The 17,930-nt window shown below is 48.0% G+C and overlaps 2 protein-coding genes across 3 annotated transcripts; both read right to left on the reverse strand.

Annotated features, from left to right (window-relative positions):
- Positions 1-1,371: 1,371 nt before the first annotated feature.
- Positions 1,372-10,837, reverse strand: slc35a2 (solute carrier family 35 member 2). Of its 2 annotated transcripts, none has more exons than XM_084575249.1 (6): positions 10,318-10,837; positions 9,565-9,747; positions 7,079-7,230; positions 6,702-6,824; positions 5,550-6,139; positions 1,372-1,495 (listed from the first exon to the last, which is right to left on the reverse strand). In XM_084575249.1, exons 1-6 carry the CDS (start codon positions 10,379-10,381, stop codon positions 1,468-1,470), a joined length of 1,140 nt encoding a protein of 379 aa, XP_084431375.1. In that variant the 5' UTR covers positions 10,382-10,837; the 3' UTR covers positions 1,372-1,467. The 2 variants fall into 2 exon arrangements, with proteins under 2 accessions (XP_084431375.1, XP_084431374.1); XM_084575248.1 differs by lacking the exon at positions 1,372-1,495 and adding an exon at positions 2,263-5,162 and having other exon boundaries at positions 10,318-10,836.
- A 1,145-nt stretch (positions 10,838-11,982) lies between these two features.
- On the reverse strand, positions 11,983-17,189 carry pim2 (Pim-2 proto-oncogene, serine/threonine kinase). Its single transcript, XM_084575247.1, has 7 exons — positions 16,936-17,189; positions 16,433-16,533; positions 16,302-16,352; positions 15,910-16,118; positions 12,887-13,056; positions 12,519-12,695; positions 11,983-12,432 (listed from the first exon to the last, which is right to left on the reverse strand). Exons 1-7 carry the CDS (start codon positions 16,991-16,993, stop codon positions 12,272-12,274), a joined length of 927 nt encoding a protein of 308 aa, XP_084431373.1. The 5' UTR covers positions 16,994-17,189; the 3' UTR covers positions 11,983-12,271.
- Positions 17,190-17,930: the final 741 nt, after the last annotated feature.

Genomic DNA, 17,930 nt, shown 5'->3' on the forward strand with positions numbered 1-17,930 from the left:
TGTCAGTGTTGTATTTCTCGGTCTGACCTGATGGTGTCAGTGTTGTAGTTCTGACCTGATGGTGTCAGTGTTGTAGTTCTCGGTCTGACCTGATGGTGTCAGTGTTGTAGTTCTCGGTCTGACCTGATGGTGTCAGTGTTGTAGTTCTGACCTGATGGTGTCAGTGTTGTAGTTCTCAGTCTGACCTGATGGTGTCAGTGTTGTAGTTCTGACCTGATGGTGTCAGTGTTGTAGTTCTCAGTCTGACCTGATGGTGTCAGTGTTGTAGTTCTGACCTGATGGTGTCAGTGTTGTAGTTCTCAGTCTGACCTGATGGTGTCAGTGTTGTAGTTCTCAGTCTGACCTGATGGTGTCAGTGTTGTAGTTCTGACCTGATGGTGTCAGTGTTGTAGTTCTCAGTCTGACCTGATGGTGTCAGTGTTGTATTTCTCGGTCTGACCTGATGGTGTCAGTGTTGTAGTTCTCAGTCTGACCTGATGGTGTCAGTGTTGTAGTTCTCAGTCTGACCTGATGGTGTCAGTGTTGTATTTCTCGGTCTGACCTGATGGTGTCAGTGTTGTAGTTCTGACCTGATGGTGTCAGTGTTGTAGTTCTCAGTCTGACCTGATGGTGTCAGTGTTGTAGTTCTCAGTCTGACCTGATGGTGTCAGTGTTGTAGTTCTGACCTGATGGTGTCAGTGTTGTAGTTCTCAGTCTGACCTGATGGTGTCAGTGTTGTAGTTCTGACCTGATGGTGTCAGTGTTGTAGTTCTCAGTCTGACCTGATGGTGTCAGTGTTGTAGTTCTCGGTCTGACCTGATGGTGTCAGTGTTGTAGTTCTGACCTGATGGTGTCAGTGTTGTAGTTCTCAGTCTGACCTGATGGTGTCAGTGTTGTAGTTCTCAGTCTGACCTGATGGTGTCAGTGTTGTAGTTCTGACCTGATGGTGTCAGTGTTGTAGTTCTCAGTCTGACCTGATGGTGTCAGTGTTGTAGTTCTGACCTGATGGTGTCAGTGTTGTAGTTCTCAGTCTGACCTGATGGTGTCAGTGTTGTAGTTCTCAGTCTGACCTGATGGTGTCAGTGTTGTAGTTCTCAGTCTGACCTGATGGTGTCAGTGTTGTAGTTCTCGGTCTGACCTGATGGTGTCAGTGTTGTAGTTCTCGGTCTGACCTGATGGTGTCAGTGTTGTAGTTCTCAGTCTGACCTGATGGTGTCAGTGTTGTAGTTCTCAGTCTGACCTGATGGTGTCAGTGTTGTAGTTCTCAGTCTGACCTGATGGTGTCAGTGTTGTAGTTCTCGGTCTGACCTGATGGTGTCAGTGTTGTAGTTCTCAGTCTGACCTGATGGTGTCAGTGTTGTAGTTCTCAGTCTGACCTGATGGTGTCAGTGTTGTAGTAATAAAACAGCAGCACCTTATTTATAATACTGAGTCGTTTTATTGTGAAAGAGTTGGACCGCAGCAGACAGGAAGTGGCAGTAGTCCATCTCAGGATCCTTTTTCTTTACCTGGACACCTGGAGAACAGATAGAGGAGGAGGAGGAAGAGGAGGAGGAGGAGGAGGAAGAGGAGGAGAGGAGGAAGAGGAGGAGGAAGAGGAGGAGGAGGAGGAGGAGGAGGAGAGGAGGAAGAGGAGGAGGAGGAGGAGGAAGAGGAGGAAGAGGAGGAGGAGGAGGAGAGGAGGAAGAGGAGGAGGAAGAGGAGGAAGAGGAGGAGGAGGAAGAGGAGGAGGAGGAGAGGAGGAAGAGGAGGAAGACTCGTCACTATTTTTCATCTTTGCAGCAGAAGTGGAGTCAAAGTGATCAATACAACGACAGTAAACAGCTGATCACTGATCTGGGTGATCAGGTTGTCATGACGACCAATGATCCAGACCTGAACCAGAACCAGAACCAGAACCAGGTCTGGTTCCCTGATCAGAGTTTTCTCCTGGACTGATTTTAAGTCTCAGTATAAACTAATAAAATGATCCTGAATATTTATTCTTTATCTGCTGTTAATAAAACTAATAAAACATTTATATAAATAAATGATTCAAACCATTTTATTTCTGCTCGTCCTCCATTTAAATAAATTAGTTTTACAATTAATTCAGTTTTATTTTCAAATGTTTATTTCATGATGGAATTTATTTTTATAAACATTTCTCACTTTTAAATCTGTTTTATAAATATAGAAAATAAATTCCTTTTAAAATATTTTCATTATTAAACAGTGATTAATAGTTTTTATATATTTTATATCTTATATAACATTGTCCATCATCATGTCATAGAGATCCTTTATTTAACAGTAATTATTATTATTATCATATACATTTATTCCCTGAAGCAGAACTGACAAACTGAGGAATCAGATTTTTATTCTTTATTCTTGTTTCCTGTAAATTAAGACAAACTCAGGTTTGAGTCCACGTCCTTGTTTATATAAAACTTTACCAAAAGAAGTATTTACAGATTCAGAGGCATCGATACAGATCAGTAATCACAGAGTTCAAACCAACACAAGACAAATTAAAATTGTTTGAATCCTCCCACAACAAATAAATCTCATCAGATTAAATCTCATCAGATTAAATCCTGACAGATTAAATCCTGACAGATTAAATCTCATCAGATTAAATCCTATCAGATTAAATCTCATCAGATTAAATCCTGACAGATTAAATCCTGACAGATTAAATCTCATCAGATTAAATCTGTTTGTTTCAGGTGTGATTTACGACCAGCAGGAGGCGCTACAGACAAACAGCTGAACTCAATGATTTGAAGTTTAACTGTAAAACTTAATAAAAGACTGAAACAGCTGATTGTTAACGAGGAGAAGTTCTGACCTGAAGCAAATGAAATAAACGTTTAAACTTTATCTACAAATACGACACGATTCAATTCATTCATTCATTCATTCATCTGATTTATGACTGAACTCTGGAGCTTCCTGCCGACCTTCCTCCTCCTCCTCCTCCTCCTCCTCCTCCCAGCAGAGGTAAACTTCTTGTTCCCACATTAAATAAAAACACTACGATTGTAGAAACAGAAACAAACTGTCACTGATTATTTATTCATATAAAAACTGTAAATTCATTCATCTTTATGTCGTTGTTTTTGTTGTTTTTATATTTTTATTCTGTCCTGGGTCCAGTATCGATGATCACTGATACGACGGAGCAGACGTTCCTTTAATCTTCATTTAGAGGAAAACCACCTGAAAACGTTCCTGGATCAGTCAACAGAGAATAAACCTCAACAACATCAACGCCTGCAGACTGTGGTCAGGGCTAATTAACGCCTCAGACTACGGTCAGGGCTAATTAACGCCTTCAGACTGTGGTCAGGGCTAATTAACGCCTTCAGACTACGGTCAGGGCTAATTAACGCCTGCAGACTGTGGTCAGGGCTAATTAACGCCTTCAGACTACGGTCAGGGCTAATTAACGCCTGCAGACACTGATCAGGGCTAATTAACGCCTCCAGACTGTGATCAGGGCTAATTAACGCCTGCAGAGTGTGGTCAGGGCTAATTAACGCCTGCAGAGTGTGGTCAGGGCTAATTAACGCCTTCAGACTGTGATCAGGGCTAATTAACGCCTTCAGACACTGATCAGGGCTAATTAACGCCTGCAGACTCTGATCAGGAGGCTTCATGGAACCTTTGTTGATCTGAGACTTGGAGCAATGCTAGCTTCATCAGGCTAATGCTAGCATGCTAGGCTAACATAGCAGTAGCTTATTAAACATTGCTTCTCACAAAGTTTAATAAATTTAAACTAAAATCATTTCTAAAATCTCTTTTATTTTCCTCTTATTCACAAAAATGAATGTTGACAGTAAACTGAACGATGCTGCTCTCGTTAGCTTCCTGCGTTAGCGACAGTCAGCTGATTCATTGTTAAAGGTCACGTGTCCGACCTGCAACGATCAGGAGACAAAACAAACTCAAACCTCCAGAAGTCAAACGACTCAAAGACGAGAAGCAGCTGAACAGAAGAAACCAACGACTTCCTGTCGTCAAGAGACGCCCACAGCCCCAAGAGACACCCCCGATTCACCATCACCCTACGATTACAGGACCTCCCATCAACGAGCACCAAGGAGAACGCTAACGGCACACCGCTAACGGCTAACCCCACACCGCTAACGGCACACCGCTAACGGCTAACCCCACACCGCTAACTTCACACCGCTAACGGCTAACCCCACACCGCTAACAGCTAGCCTCACACCGCTAGCAGCTAGCCTCACACCGCTAGCAGCTAGCCTCCCACCGCTAGCCTCACCCCGCTAGCAGCTAGCCTCACCCCGCTAACAGCTAGCCCCACACCGCTAACAGCTAGCCTCCCACCGCTAGCCTCACCCCGCTAGCAGCTAGCCTCACCCCGCTAGCAGCTAGCCTCCCACCGCTAGCAGCTAGCCTCCCACCGCTAGCCTCACACTGCTAGCAGTTAACCTCACACCGCTAGCAGCTAGCCTCCCACCGCTAGCCTCACACCGCTAGCAGTTAACCTCACACCGCTAGCAGCTAGCCTCACACCGCTAGCCTCACACCGCTAGCAGCTAGCCTCACCCCGCTAGCAGCTAGCCTCACCCCGCCAGCAGCTAGCCTCACCCCGCTATCAGCTAGCCTCACCCCGCCAGCAGCTAGCCTCACACCGCTAGCAGCTAGCCTCACACCACTAGCCTCACCCCGCCAGCAGCTAGCCTCACACCGCTAGCAGCTAGCCTCCCCAGTGTATGGCTTCTGTTCAGGTGAAAGGCACCGACTCGTCACTGAGCAGCTCAACAAACTGAAGAAGCTTCGTGTCCTGACCCGTGTCCTGACCCGTGTCCTGACCCATGTCCTGACCCGTGTCCTGACCCGTGTCCTCCTGAGCTGCTCACGCAGAGTTTAATCAAATGTTTTTTTAATGGGATGTATGTTGATGTGCTGGTTTCCATGGAAACCGTTTGTGGAGCTGCTCAGTGAACGCTCCAGGTCAAAGTTCAGCTTCAATAAATGATTCAGATTCAGAGGAAAGTGTTCGTTCCTCGTTACAGATTTAAGGCAGAGAAGACGAGAGACAAGGAACTCTCTGCTCCTCCTGCTCCTCCTGCTCCTCCTGCTGCTCCTCCTCCTCCTCCTCCTCCTCCAGCAGTTAGTCTGTGACGGCGACGGCAGAAAGAGGAGACGTGACGCCTCCCAGAGCTCTGAGGAGGAGAGAGGAGAGGTTAGTGTTCAAGAGGAAAGAGGAGGAGGAGTTAGAGTCCTTCAGCACCTCCTCTTCCAGAGAGGAGGAGACTGGAGTGAGGCTCTGCTCTCGTCTGTTCTCCATCACAGGAGGAGGAGAAAGGAGGCGAGGAGGTGCAAGTTCAGGAGGAGAAAGAAGATGAGGAGGAAGATGAAGCGTCTCCTCTTTCTCCCGTCGTCTCCAGGAGGAGGTGAGGAGTCAGACGGAGGAGAGGAGGGTCAGTTTGACCTCTGACCCCACAGAGAGCAGACAGGAAGTGAGCACCAGGAGACGCCACAGAGGGGGCGGGGGGGGAGGAGGGGGAGGAGGAGGAGGAGAGGGGGAGGATCACTTGACCATCACTGACTTTGGCAGAAACGCCTCCATCTCGGCGTCCCCGTCCGTCCTCGGAGACGCTGAAGATCCTGAGGAGGACGAGGAGGAGCTGAGGGACGAGGAGCCGGCGGGCGCCTTGGGGAGGCTGTACATGTAGACGGCGCCGATGACAAGCCCCGCCCCCGCCGTGAAGAGCAGGTCCACGTGGAAGTGGAACAGGTAGATGGACATCACCGTGGAGACGATGATGGAGAAGGAGGTGGCGAAGCCCTTCAGGATGTTGTCGGCGTACTTGACCACGACGGCGACCAGCAGCCCGCCGAACGCCTGGTTGAAGATGACGGCCCACACCATGCCGGTGTAGCCGAACAGGAAGCCGTGCTGCGCCACGGCGGCGCCGTCGTTCCACCACAGCCCCAGGAGGCCCAGCGCCGTCCCGAACACGCCCAGCTGGACGTTCCTCACCCAGACGGACGCCGACGTCCCCTTCAGGATCTTCTCAAAGTAAACGCCGGCGAAGCCCGACGACAGGCAGCTGATCACCACGGCAACCAGCCCCACCGTGTAGTTCTGACCGGAGCCGTCCGACGCCGACGCCTCCTTGTTCCCCTCCTGCTGCACCTGCAGGACAAACGTCAGTCAGAGAGACGGGACGGGTGGAGATGAGACAGAGGGAGGAGACGGGACAGGAGGAGACGGGACGGGACGGGAGGAGAGGGGATGGGACGGGACGGGACGGGAGGAGATGGGATGGGTTGAGACGGGACGGGACGGGAGGAGAGGGGATGGGACGGGAGGAGAGGGGACGGGACGGGACGGGAGGAGACGGGACGGGACGGGAGGAGGAGACGGGATGGGTTGAGACGGGACGGGACAGGGAGAGGAGACAGGACGGGACAGGGGGAGGAGACGGGACGGTTGAGACAGGACAGGAGGAGACGGGACGGGGGGAGATGGGACGGGTGGAGATGGGATGGGATGGGAGGAGACAGGTTGAGACGGGACGGGACGGGGGGAGGAGACAGGACAGGAGGAGATGGGACAAGAGGAGACGGGACGGGAGGAGAGGACGGGTGGAGACAGGACAGGAGGAGACGGGGGAGGAGACGGGACGGGACGGGGGGAGACGGGACAGGAGGAGACAGGATGGGAGGAGGACACGGGACGGGGGGAGGAGACGTACCTGAACGATGGCGACACCAGCGAACAGCAGCAGCAGAGACACCCACTGGACCCTGGACAGAGACTTCCTCAGCATCAGGACACTGAACAGAGCCGTGGTCAGGATCTTCAGCTGGTAGGTCACCTGGAGGACGACGGGGGACATGAGGACAAGAGGACAAGAGGACAAGAGGACAAGACCCGGCAAGATGGAGTTAGTTTAAAATATACAAATCAAATACATTTATCAGATTCATGTTTTCACCAGAGAGGAAGTAGGAAGGAGGCTTTTCAAAATAAGACTAAGATGTTAAAGTTACTGTAGATTTGATCTGATTTATTATTTTGATCATGAAACAGATTAGAAACACGACTCTACTACTTCTACTGAGCTCTGACCTGGAAGGTGGCGGCCGGCAGGTTGGAGATGGCGACGTACTGCAGGTTGTTCTGCAGCGTGTAGATGAGAGAAGGAACCGCCAGCTTCAGAGTGTCCTTGTACTGGAAGACGACGGCGTCCAACAGGAAGTAGGCGGTGTCCTTCACGTTGACTAGAGACAGACACGTCAGTCACATGATCACACTCTGACTGGAGCTTTATTCTGAAGAGATGCTCAGGAAGCAGGAAGTGGCTGACCCTGCACGTCGGGACTGGGGTCACCTGAGGTCACCTGGGGTCACCTGAGGTCACCTGAGGTCACCTGAGGTCACCACAGGTCACCTGAGGTCACCTCTGACATTAATCAGCTGAAGGTAAAGGTCACCTGGGGTCACCTGGGGTCACCTCTGACATTAATCAGCTGAAGATAAAGGTCACCTGGGGTCACCTGAGGTCACCTGGGGTCACCTAGGGTCACCACAGGTCACCTGAGGTCACCTGGGGTCACTTCTGACATTAATCAGCTGAAGATAAAGGTCACCTGAGGTCACCTGGGGTCACCTCTGACATTAATCAGCTGAAGGTAAAGGTCACCTGAGGTCACCTGGGGTCACCTGAGGTCACCTGGGGTCACCTGAGGTCACCTCTGACATTAATCAGCTGAAGGTAAAGGTCACCTGGGGTCACCTCTGACATTAATCAGCTGAAGGTAAAGGTCACCTGAGGTCACCTGAGGTCACCTGGGGTCACCTGGGGTCACCTGGGGTCACCTCTGACATTAATCAGCTGAAGGTAAAGGTAACCTGAGGTCACCTGGGGTCACCTGGGGTCACCTGGGGTCACCTCTGACATTAATCAGCTGAAGGTAAAGGTCACCTGGGGTCACCTGAGGTCACCTGGGGTCACCTGAGGTCACCTCTGACATTAATCAGCTGAAGGTAAAGGTCACCTGGGGTCACCTGAGGTCACCTCTGACATTAATCAGCTGAAGGTAAAGGTCACCTGAGGTCACCTGAGGTCACCTGGGGTCACCTCTGACATTAATCAGCTGAAGGTAAAGGTCACCTGAGGTCACCTGAGGTCACCTCTGACATTAATCAGCTGAAGGTAAAGGTCACCTGAGGTCACCTGAGGTCACCTGGGGTCACCTCTGACATTAATCAGCTGAAGGTAAAGGTCACCTGAGGTCACCTGGGGTCACCTGGGGTCACCTCTGACATTAATCAGCTGAAGGTAAAGGTCACCTGAGGTCACCTGAGGTCACATGGGGTCACCTCTGACATTAATCAGCTGAAGGTAAAGGTCACCTGAGGTCACCTGGGGTCACCTGGGGTCACCTCTGACATTAATCAGCTGAAGGTAAAGGTCACCTGAGGTCACCTGGGGTCACCTGGGGTCACCTCTGACATTAATCAGCTGAAGGTAAAGGTCACCTGGGGTCACCTGGGGTCACCTGGGGTCACCTCTGACATTAATCAGCTGAAGGTAAAGGTCACCTGGGGTCACCTGGGGTCACCTGGGGTCACCTCTGACATTAATCAGCTGAAGGTAAAGGTCACCTGGGGTCACCTCTGACATTCGACCAGCTGAAGGTAAAGGTCACCTGAGGTCACCTGAGGTCACCTGGGGTCACCTCTGACATTAATCAGCTGAAGGTAAAGGTCACCTGGGGTCACCTGGGGTCACCTGGGGTCACCTCTGACATTAATCAGCTGAAGGTAAAGGTCACCTGGGGTCACCTGGGGTCACCTCTGACATTAGACCAGCTGAAGGTAAAGGTCACCTGAGGTCACCTGGGGTCACCTCTGACATTAATCAGCTGAAGGTAAAGGTCACCTGGGGTCACATGGGGTCACCTCTGACATTAATCAGCTGAAGGTAAAGGTCACCTGGGGTCACCTGGGGTCACCTCTGACATTAGACCAGCTGAAGGTAAAGGTCACCTGGGGTCACCTGGGGTCACCTCTGACATTAGACCAGCTGAAGGTAAAGGTCACCTGGGGTCACCTGGGGTCACCTCTGACATTAGACCAGCTGAAGGTAAAGGTCACCTGGGGTCACCTGGGGTCACCTCTGACATTAGACCAGCTGAAGGTAAAGGTCACCTGAGGTCACCTGGGGTCACCTCTGACATTAATCAGCTGAAGGTAAAGGTCACCTGAGGTCACCTGGGGTCACCTGGGGTCACCTCTGACATTAATCAGCTGAAGGTAAAGGTCACCTGGGGTCACCTGGGGTCACCTCTGACATTAGACCAGCTGAAGGTAAAGGTCACCTGAGGTCACCTGGGGTCACCTGGGGTCACCTCTGACATTAATCAGCTGAAAGGAAAGGTCACCTGAGGTCACCTGGGGTCACCTGGGGTCACCTCTGACATTAATCAGCTGAAGGTAAAGGTCACCTGGGGTCACCTCTGACATTAATCAGCTGAAGGTAAAGGTCACCTGGGGTCACCTGGGGTCACCTCTGACATTAGACCAGCTGAGGGTAAAGGTCATGAACTCACGTCTCTTCTGCAGCAGGATGATGAGCAGACACGTCAGCGCCTTCAGGACTTCCGCCATGACGACGGCTGACGTGGTGAAGAAGCGGTCGCCTGGCAACGTGCGGACGTATCGGATGCTGAGGATGAGCGACGCATTCTGGACCACGAGCACCGCCAGGCTGATGTACTTCAACCTCCTGTTGGCTGAGGACGAACAAACACGATCACACACGAGGGGAGGGGCTAGCCTCAGGTGACGCTGTGTTACCTGTGTTACCTGTGAAGGTGTGTGTGGAACTAACTTCCACGTCAGCAGCTTCCGGTGCTGACACTCAACACACCTGCTCACCAGGTCGATCAAGACAGAAGTGACGTCTCTGTGAGGACCTGACTGAAGTTAGCCGTTAGCTTCCAGCTGAGCTAGCGTGCTAACAGTTTACTGCACAGCTTTAAATTAAAAGTTTAAACTACATTAACATTTATTAGATATTAAACCGAGTCTGTGTCTGAATGTTTATAAACGAGTTTAAACTATTTAACTTTAAATTAACTGGTTTAACTTCCTCCTCCGGTCTCTGGTCGTTAGCCGCTGCTAGCTAGCTAGCTAGCCCTCAGCGCCGCTGACACACGGAGCTAAAAACTTCAAACTTTAACTAAATTCGTTTAAATATATTTTTATTCTGATTTAATGATGTAATAAACCATCCCTCTGATACCCTCCGAGCCCGGGCTCAGAGCCCAGCGGCCCGTGTGAAGTCTGCTCTCGGCTCTTACCTTCACTCTGACTGCGGCTCGTCGCTCTCTCCTCCGCCGACTTGCTGTCGTTCCCTCCGGCCATGCTTCGCCCTGATGCCCGCTGTCCGGACCGAGCCTTCAGCCAGCGGTCTGCTCAGCTAACGCTCAGCTAACGCTCCGCTAGCCTCTCAGCTAGCCTCTCCGCTAGCCTCTCCGCTAGCCTCACAGCTAGCCTCTCCGCTAGCCTCTCAGCTAGCCTCACAGCTAGCCTCTCCGCTAGCCCCTCAGCTAGCCTCACAGCTAGCCCCGCTCACGGTCTGGACCCGCACGGAGCTCCGAGCCCCGGCTCCTGGTTCAGGTTGAAGCGGAGTCTGAAGGACTGATGTTCGGCCGGAGCGGAGGAGGTGAGAGGGGTCTGTCTGCGGAGCCAGCGGGACCATCAGCGGGACCATCAGGAGGAGACCCGGCTGGAGGAGCTGAGGTGTCCCGGAACTGAAGGACTACAGCTGCAAAGATCGTGTGTGTCCAACAGGACGTGTCACTCTATGGACGAAACACGAGGCGAAGCGTCATTAATAAATACGTTTAAATAATGTTTATTTATCCAACGTATGAGAAATTATCTGATCACAGTAGCACGGAGTTTGACAGATTAGAAAAGTCTATACAAGAAATAACACTGAAAATATATAGAGACAAATAGAAATATCACGTGTTGTGGTGGAAACTTTACAAATAAATAACTATAAAACTATAAAACTATAAAACCATTAGATGTGAGGGAGTGATTTGTGCAAAAAATGACTAACAAACAAAAACGTGTTATTGACTCAGGCTGATGGTCCCAGAGACAATCTGTCCAGGTTTAGATGAGACAGGTTTTATTGTTCTGTGTGAAACCTGTGGCGCTGAACAATCTGTCAGAGTGAGACCTCTGTCTCTTCCTCCCCTCTCTGGTCCCACTGACAGGAACAGTCACTTCCTTGTTCTCACCTGTTCCTCCGTTTGGCGCCTCCTGCTGGTCAGAGAGGAGTCCTGCAGGATTTCATTAAAAGCTTCTATTTATTTATATAATTAAATAATCTATAAACCGTTATTTACATCTTAAAGCAGAGCAGTGGAGACGTTCAGGGCCGTGATCTGCTGCTACGTCAATAATCCTGATTAATTATTTATTCCTCTACAATAAAACATCAGAATCACTTTCTATTTTGTACATTTGACTTTTTATTCTTTATGAAACTAATTTTTACTTTGACTTGTTAAAACTGACTTTTAGCAGTTAGATGTTTTTGAACTCAACATAACCTCGAGATAGAGACTTTAGATTTTTATTGTTTGTGTCTGAAGTGTTTCCTCATTTACCCCCCCCCCCCCATGAAAAGTGAGAATCCACAAAGTAGTGACCATATAATTTATTATTTTAAACCTTTATGGACCCTTCCCTCTCTTATTAACTTTTCCTTTTCTACTGCTACTGTTTTATTCTTTTAATGTTTTATTTCTTTTCTCTTTTTTAGTTTATAAAACTTATTTTTCTGCAGAAATAATTAAAATAAATATATTAAAATTGAAAAAGCATTGGCCGTATTTTCCTGTGATATAAAATCAGATATGAATTAAAAACCTGCGACGTGGAGAGACGTGTGTATTAACTGGTGTACCTAATGAAGTGGCCGGTGACACAAAGACGCCACGCTGAGATCAAGTCAACAAACTCTTTTATTCAAACGTTGGATCTTTTTCCTTCTGATCCAGAAATTATTATTTAATGTAAATAAACTGAACCAAGTGACCGTCGGACACTTTGAGACGAACCCAGTGGACAACACACGGGAACCTTCACCGGCTCCACGGGAACCTTCACGGGAACCTTCACCGGCTCCACAGGAACCAGACTCTGGATCCAGAACTAACGAGACTCCAGATGATGAACCAAATAAATAGTCAATAAATTAATCATCTAACGGCTCGAGGGACGTCCATCTGTCCTCTACAGGGACTGACTGGACAGAGACCTGTCCTCCTCCTCCTCCTCCTCCTCATCATCCTCCTCCTCTCCCCCCAACATCCAGGGGTGAGACAGGATGTCCTCCAGAGAGGGACGGTCCTCTGGCCGGTAGGACAGACACCAGCGAATCAGAGACTGACAGTCTGGGAGAGAGAGAGGGGGGGGGTGAATCAAGAGACCACAACCAATCAGAACTCTTCAGTATGAAGGGGGCGGGGCTTCTGCTCACCTTTCGACACCCTCCTGGTGAAAATGGGTGTGGCCTGAACAATCTCCTGGTCGCGCTCAAACGGGATGTCCCCACAGACGATGTCAAAGAGAAGGACACCGAGAGACCAGACGGTCAGAGGGACAGCCTCGTAGGACTGAGACAAGATCCACTCTGGAGGACTGTACACCCTGGTACCTGAGGAGGAGGAGGAGGAGGTTAAAGTCTGCTCCTTCATCAGATCACGTTAATCTGTCCCTGTCTCTGTCTCTGTCTCTGTCTCTGGCCCTGTTCCTGTCTCTGTCTCTGTCTCTGTCTCTGTCCCTGTCTCTGTCCCTGTCTCTGACCCCGTCTCTGTCTCTGTCCCTGTCTCTGTCTCTGTCTCTCACCTTCAAACTCAGCGTACGGCGTCTCTTTGAGTTGAGCTCCAGAACCAAAGTCAATGATCTTGACGTCCAGCGTCCTCGTGTCCACCACGATGTTCTCGTCTTTGATGTCTCTGTGCACGACGTCGTGAGCGTGCACGAAGCGCAGCGCCTCCACGACCTGACGGAAGAACCTGCAGAGAGAGAGAAGAAGAACGTCAGAACATTCAAACAGAGAGTAGAAGAAGAACGTCAGAACATTCAGAGAGAAGAAGAAGAACGTCAGAACATTCAGAGAGAAGAAGAAGAAGAACGTCAGAACATTCAGAGAGAAGAAGAAGAACGTCAGAACATTCAAACAGAGAGAAGAAGAAGAAGAACGTCAGAACATTCAGAGAGAAGAAGAAGAAGAACGTCAGAACATTCAAACAGAGAGAAGAAGAAGAAGAACGTCAGAACATTCAGAGAGAAGAAGAAGAAGAACGTCAGAACATTCAGAGAGAAGAAGAAGAACGTCAGAACATTCAAACAGAGAGAAGAAGAAGAAGAACGTCAGAACATTCAGAGAGAAGAAGAAGAACGTCAGAACATTCAGAGAGAAGAAGAAGAAGAACGTCAGAACATTCAGAGAGAAGAAGAAGAACGTCAGAACATTCAAACAGAGAGAAGAAGAAGAAGAACGTCAGAACATTCAAACAGAGAGAAGAAGAAGAAGAACGTCAGAACATTCAAACAGAGAGTAGAAGAAGAAGGTCAGAACATTCAGAGAGAAGAAGAAGAAGAAGGTCAGAACATTCAGAGAGAAGAAGAAGAAGAAGGTCAGAACATTCAGAGAGAAGAAGAAGAAGAACGTCAGAACATTCAAACAGAGAGAAGAAGAAGAACGTCAGAACATTCAAACAGAGAGTAGAAGAAGAACGTCTCAGAACATTCAGAGAGAAGAAGAAGAAGAACGTCAGAACATTCAGAGAGAAGAAGAACGTCAGAACATTCAAACAGAGAGAAGAAGAAGAATAACGTCAGAACATTCAAACAGAGAGTAGAAGAAGAAGGTCAGAACATTCAGAGAGAAGAAGAAGAAGAACGTCAGAACATTCAGAGAGAAGAAGAAGAACGTCAGAACATTCAGAGAGAAGAAGAAGAAGAACGTCAGAACATTCAGAGAGAAGAAGAAGAAGAGCGTCAGAACATTCAGAGAGAAGAAGAAGAACGTCAGAACATTCAGAGAGAAGAAGAAGAAGAACGTCAGAACATTCAAACAGAGAGTAGAAGAACGTCTCAGAACATTCAGAGAGTAGAAGAAGAAGAACGTCAGAACATTCAGAGAGAGAAGAAGAACGTCAGAACATTCAAACAGAGAGTAGAAGAAGAAGGTCAGAACATTCAGAGAGAAGAAGAAGAAGAACGTCAGAACATTCAGAGAGAAGAAGAAGAAGAACGTCAGAACATTCAGAGAGAAGAAGAAGAAGAACGTCAGAACATTCAAACAGAGAGAAGAAGAAGAACGTCAGAACATTCAGAGAGTAGAAGAAGAACGTCAGAACATTCAAACAGAGAGTAGTAGAAGAAGAACGTCAGAACATTCAGAGAGAAGAAGAAGAACGTCAGAACATTCAAACAGAGAGAAGAAGAAGAACGTCAGAACATTCAGAGAGAAGAAGAAGAACGTCAGAACATTCAGAGAGTAGAAGAAGAACGTCAGAACATTCAGAGAGAAGAAGAAGAACGTCAGAACATTCAGAGAGTAGAAGAAGAACGTCAGAACATTCAAACAGAGAGTAGAAGAAGAACGTCAGAACATTCAAACAGAGAGTAGAAGAAGAAGAAGGTCAGAACATTCAGAGTAGAAGAAGAAGAACGTCAGAACATTCAGAGAGAAGAAGAAGAACGTCAGAACATTCAAACAGAGTAGAAGAAGAAGAAGGTCAGAACATTCAGAGAGAAGAAGAAGAAGAACGTCAGAACATTCAGAGAGAAGAAGAAGAAGAACGTCAGAACATTCAGAGAGAAGAAGAAGAAGAACGTCAGAACATTCAGAGAGAAGAAGAAGAAGAGCGTCAGAACATTCAGAGAGAAGAAGAAGAACGTCAGAACATTCAGAGAGAAGAAGAAGAAGAACGTCAGAACATTCAAACAGAGAGTAGAAGAAGAACGTCTCAGAACATTCAGAGAGTAGAAGAAGAAGAACGTCAGAACATTCAGAGAGAGAAGAAGAACGTCAGAACATTCAAACAGAGAGTAGAAGAAGAAGGTCAGAACATTCAGAGAGAAGAAGAAGAAGAACGTCAGAACATTCAGAGAGAAGAAGAAGAAGAACGTCAGAACATTCAGAGAGAAGAAGAAGAAGAACGTCAGAACATTCAAACAGAGAGAAGAAGAAGAACGTCAGAACATTCAGAGAGTAGAAGAAGAACGTCAGAACATTCAGAGAGAAGAAGAAGAAGAACGTCAGAACATTCAAACAGAGAGAAGAAGAAGAACGTCAGAACATTCAGAGAGTAGAAGAAGAACGTCAGAACATTCAAACAGAGAGTAGTAGAAGAAGAACGTCAGAACATTCAGAGAGAAGAAGAAGAAGGTCAGAACATTCAGAGAGAAGAAGAAGAACGTCAGAACATTCAGAGAGTAGAAGAAGAACGTCAGAACATTCAAACAGAGAGTAGAAGAAGAACGTCAGAACATTCAAACAGAGAGTAGAAGAAGAACGTCAGAACATTCAAACAGAGAGTAGAAGAAGAACGTCAGAACATTCAAACAGAGAGTAGAAGAAGAAGAACGTCAGAACATTCAGAGAGAAGAAGAAGAACGTCAGAACATTCAAACAGAGAGTAGAAGAAGAACGTCAGAACATTCAAACAGAGAGTAGAAGAAGAAGAACGTCAGAACATTCAAACAGAGAGTAGAAGAAGAACGTCAGAACATTCAAACAGAGAGTAGAAGAAGAAGAACGTCAGAACATTCAAACAGAGTAGAAGAAGAAGAACGTCAGAACATTCAAACAGAGAGTAGAAGAAGAACGTCAGCTGACTGGAGGGCTGGATCAGAACCTGAGAGCCAGACGTTCTGGCAGCGCTCCTCTCTCTGTGATGAAGTCAAACAGGTCCTGACACTGGGGCGGTCTCTCCAGCACCAGCAGGAAGCCCCGCCCCTCCACATGGAACCAGTCCAGCATGCGGACGACCCCGCTGTGACCTCCGACCTCCGACAGCCGCTGAAGCAGAGCAATCTCCATGGGAACGGGGCTGACCTCGCCCGGCTGTGGAGGACAGACACGATGAGTCAACGAGTCAGAGACAGAAACTCCTCTACAGGTGTCTTTGGGGATGAACCGTGACGTCACAGGTTTCCGTGGGAACCAGAGGGGCAGCCCCCGCCCCCTGCTGCAGTAGTAGAGTGGGTCCAGCAGGGGGCGGAGCTGAGTCTAGTGTGATGAACTCACCAGTATGGTCCACTGCTGGACTCTGTCTCTGGAAATCTGTTTGATGGCGACCTGGACGGACAGAGGACAGGTTACAGCCTGCAGCACTGACCCCAGGGACAGGAAATAATAACGTGTGAGTCTATTCTGACCTGCAGTCCATCCGACAGCCTCTGTCCTGAGAAGACTGAGCCGAAGCCTCCGCTGCCGAGCAGAGAACCACAGCAGTACTGGCTGCAGAACGGTTCCTTCACTGTGGAACAAATGAGAGGATGATGTGATGTCAACACGGACAGAGACAGCCAACAGGAGACAGAGACACATGAACAATAATAAGACCTGACAGCTCAGAGACCAGCTGGTACATTATTGGTTAATATTCATTTATTTATTTCCTGACGTAAATATTATAAACATTTAAAAACGTATAAACAGACTTTAGCTCAAAGAGGAACTTAAAACAGAAACAAAATGAATTATTTTAACTTTATTATTTTAACGGCTGTCGAGAAATAACTCCGTGACCATGGAAACGGCTCTGTATTAATAAAGCTGTTAAAGTTGTTGTTTTTTGAATGGAGTCTGGTGGAGCTCGTTTCATGGGCCAGTAGCCAGACTGTAGACCTGTCTCTAAACTAAAGGACTTGTGTCTCACCGTTCTTCCCTCGGACGTCCTCCTCCTCATTAAACTCAACAACTCTTTTGTCCAACATCTTCTCAAGCTTCGTGTCAGTTCATTAAATCCATCCTAACGTCTCTTTATTTGATTATTTCCGTTTCAAACCGACTGTTACTTCCGTTTCCCTCCTTCTTAAATCCAACTTCTGAAACAAAAACAGCTAAAAAGAAGTTATTGTCGTTAAAACGTTTTAAACCCAAACTGACGCTGATGAACTAACGGACCTCCGCTGAGCGCCTTCGCTGTCGTGTTACTGTTGTCTTCCGTATTTATACCGCCTCTAATCAGACACGCCCACTCCGCCTCGCCGTCCAATCAGTGCGGAGACGTGTGCCCATTGTTTTGAACTGGCCCGCCAATCAGACGATCACGTTCTGCGGTCTCATGAATATTCAAATCCCGCGAGAGGAATTCTTAGAATTCGAGGCGAGGAAGCGCGCGCTGATAAGATGACGGGAAAGACGCACGCGCTTTTTTTTTTTAATGCTTTTTTTTAAAGTTTTTAATGCTGTGACGCATGCGCAGTGAGAGTGACCCGGGTAACCGAGGTCACGGGCAGGCCGACTGTATATCTATGGTCTCAAACACACCTGAAGCGACTTCCTGTTCCTGTCAGAATAAATGTGTCATCGCGTCAAAATAAGACTCAGGAGATCAAAGAGGAACAGTTGAACTGTTATAAGACGAGAAAGATCCGGACTTGACTCAGTTCTCCGGCAGTAAACAGATTTTCCTGCTGAGCTCGGTGGAATTTAAAGCTTTATCAGCAGGACAGGAGAAGTTTAATGTTTCTGTTCATTTAATCTCAGATTTTAATTCTCAGAACAGAATATTCAGGACGTCCTGAAACACACCGTCGTCCTCCTCCGCTCGTTATCTCTTAATTATCTCTTTAAACAGCAGTTTGTCTGTTTCCCTGTATTTAACCATCATGGCCACTTCATTAGGTACACCTGTGAAACCAGTCCGGC

Source organism: Chelon labrosus (genome assembly GCF_963514085.1).
Source record: "Chelon labrosus genome assembly, contig: SCAFFOLD_55, whole genome shotgun sequence".
Classification (NCBI taxonomy): Eukaryota; Metazoa; Chordata; class Actinopteri; order Mugiliformes; family Mugilidae; genus Chelon; species Chelon labrosus.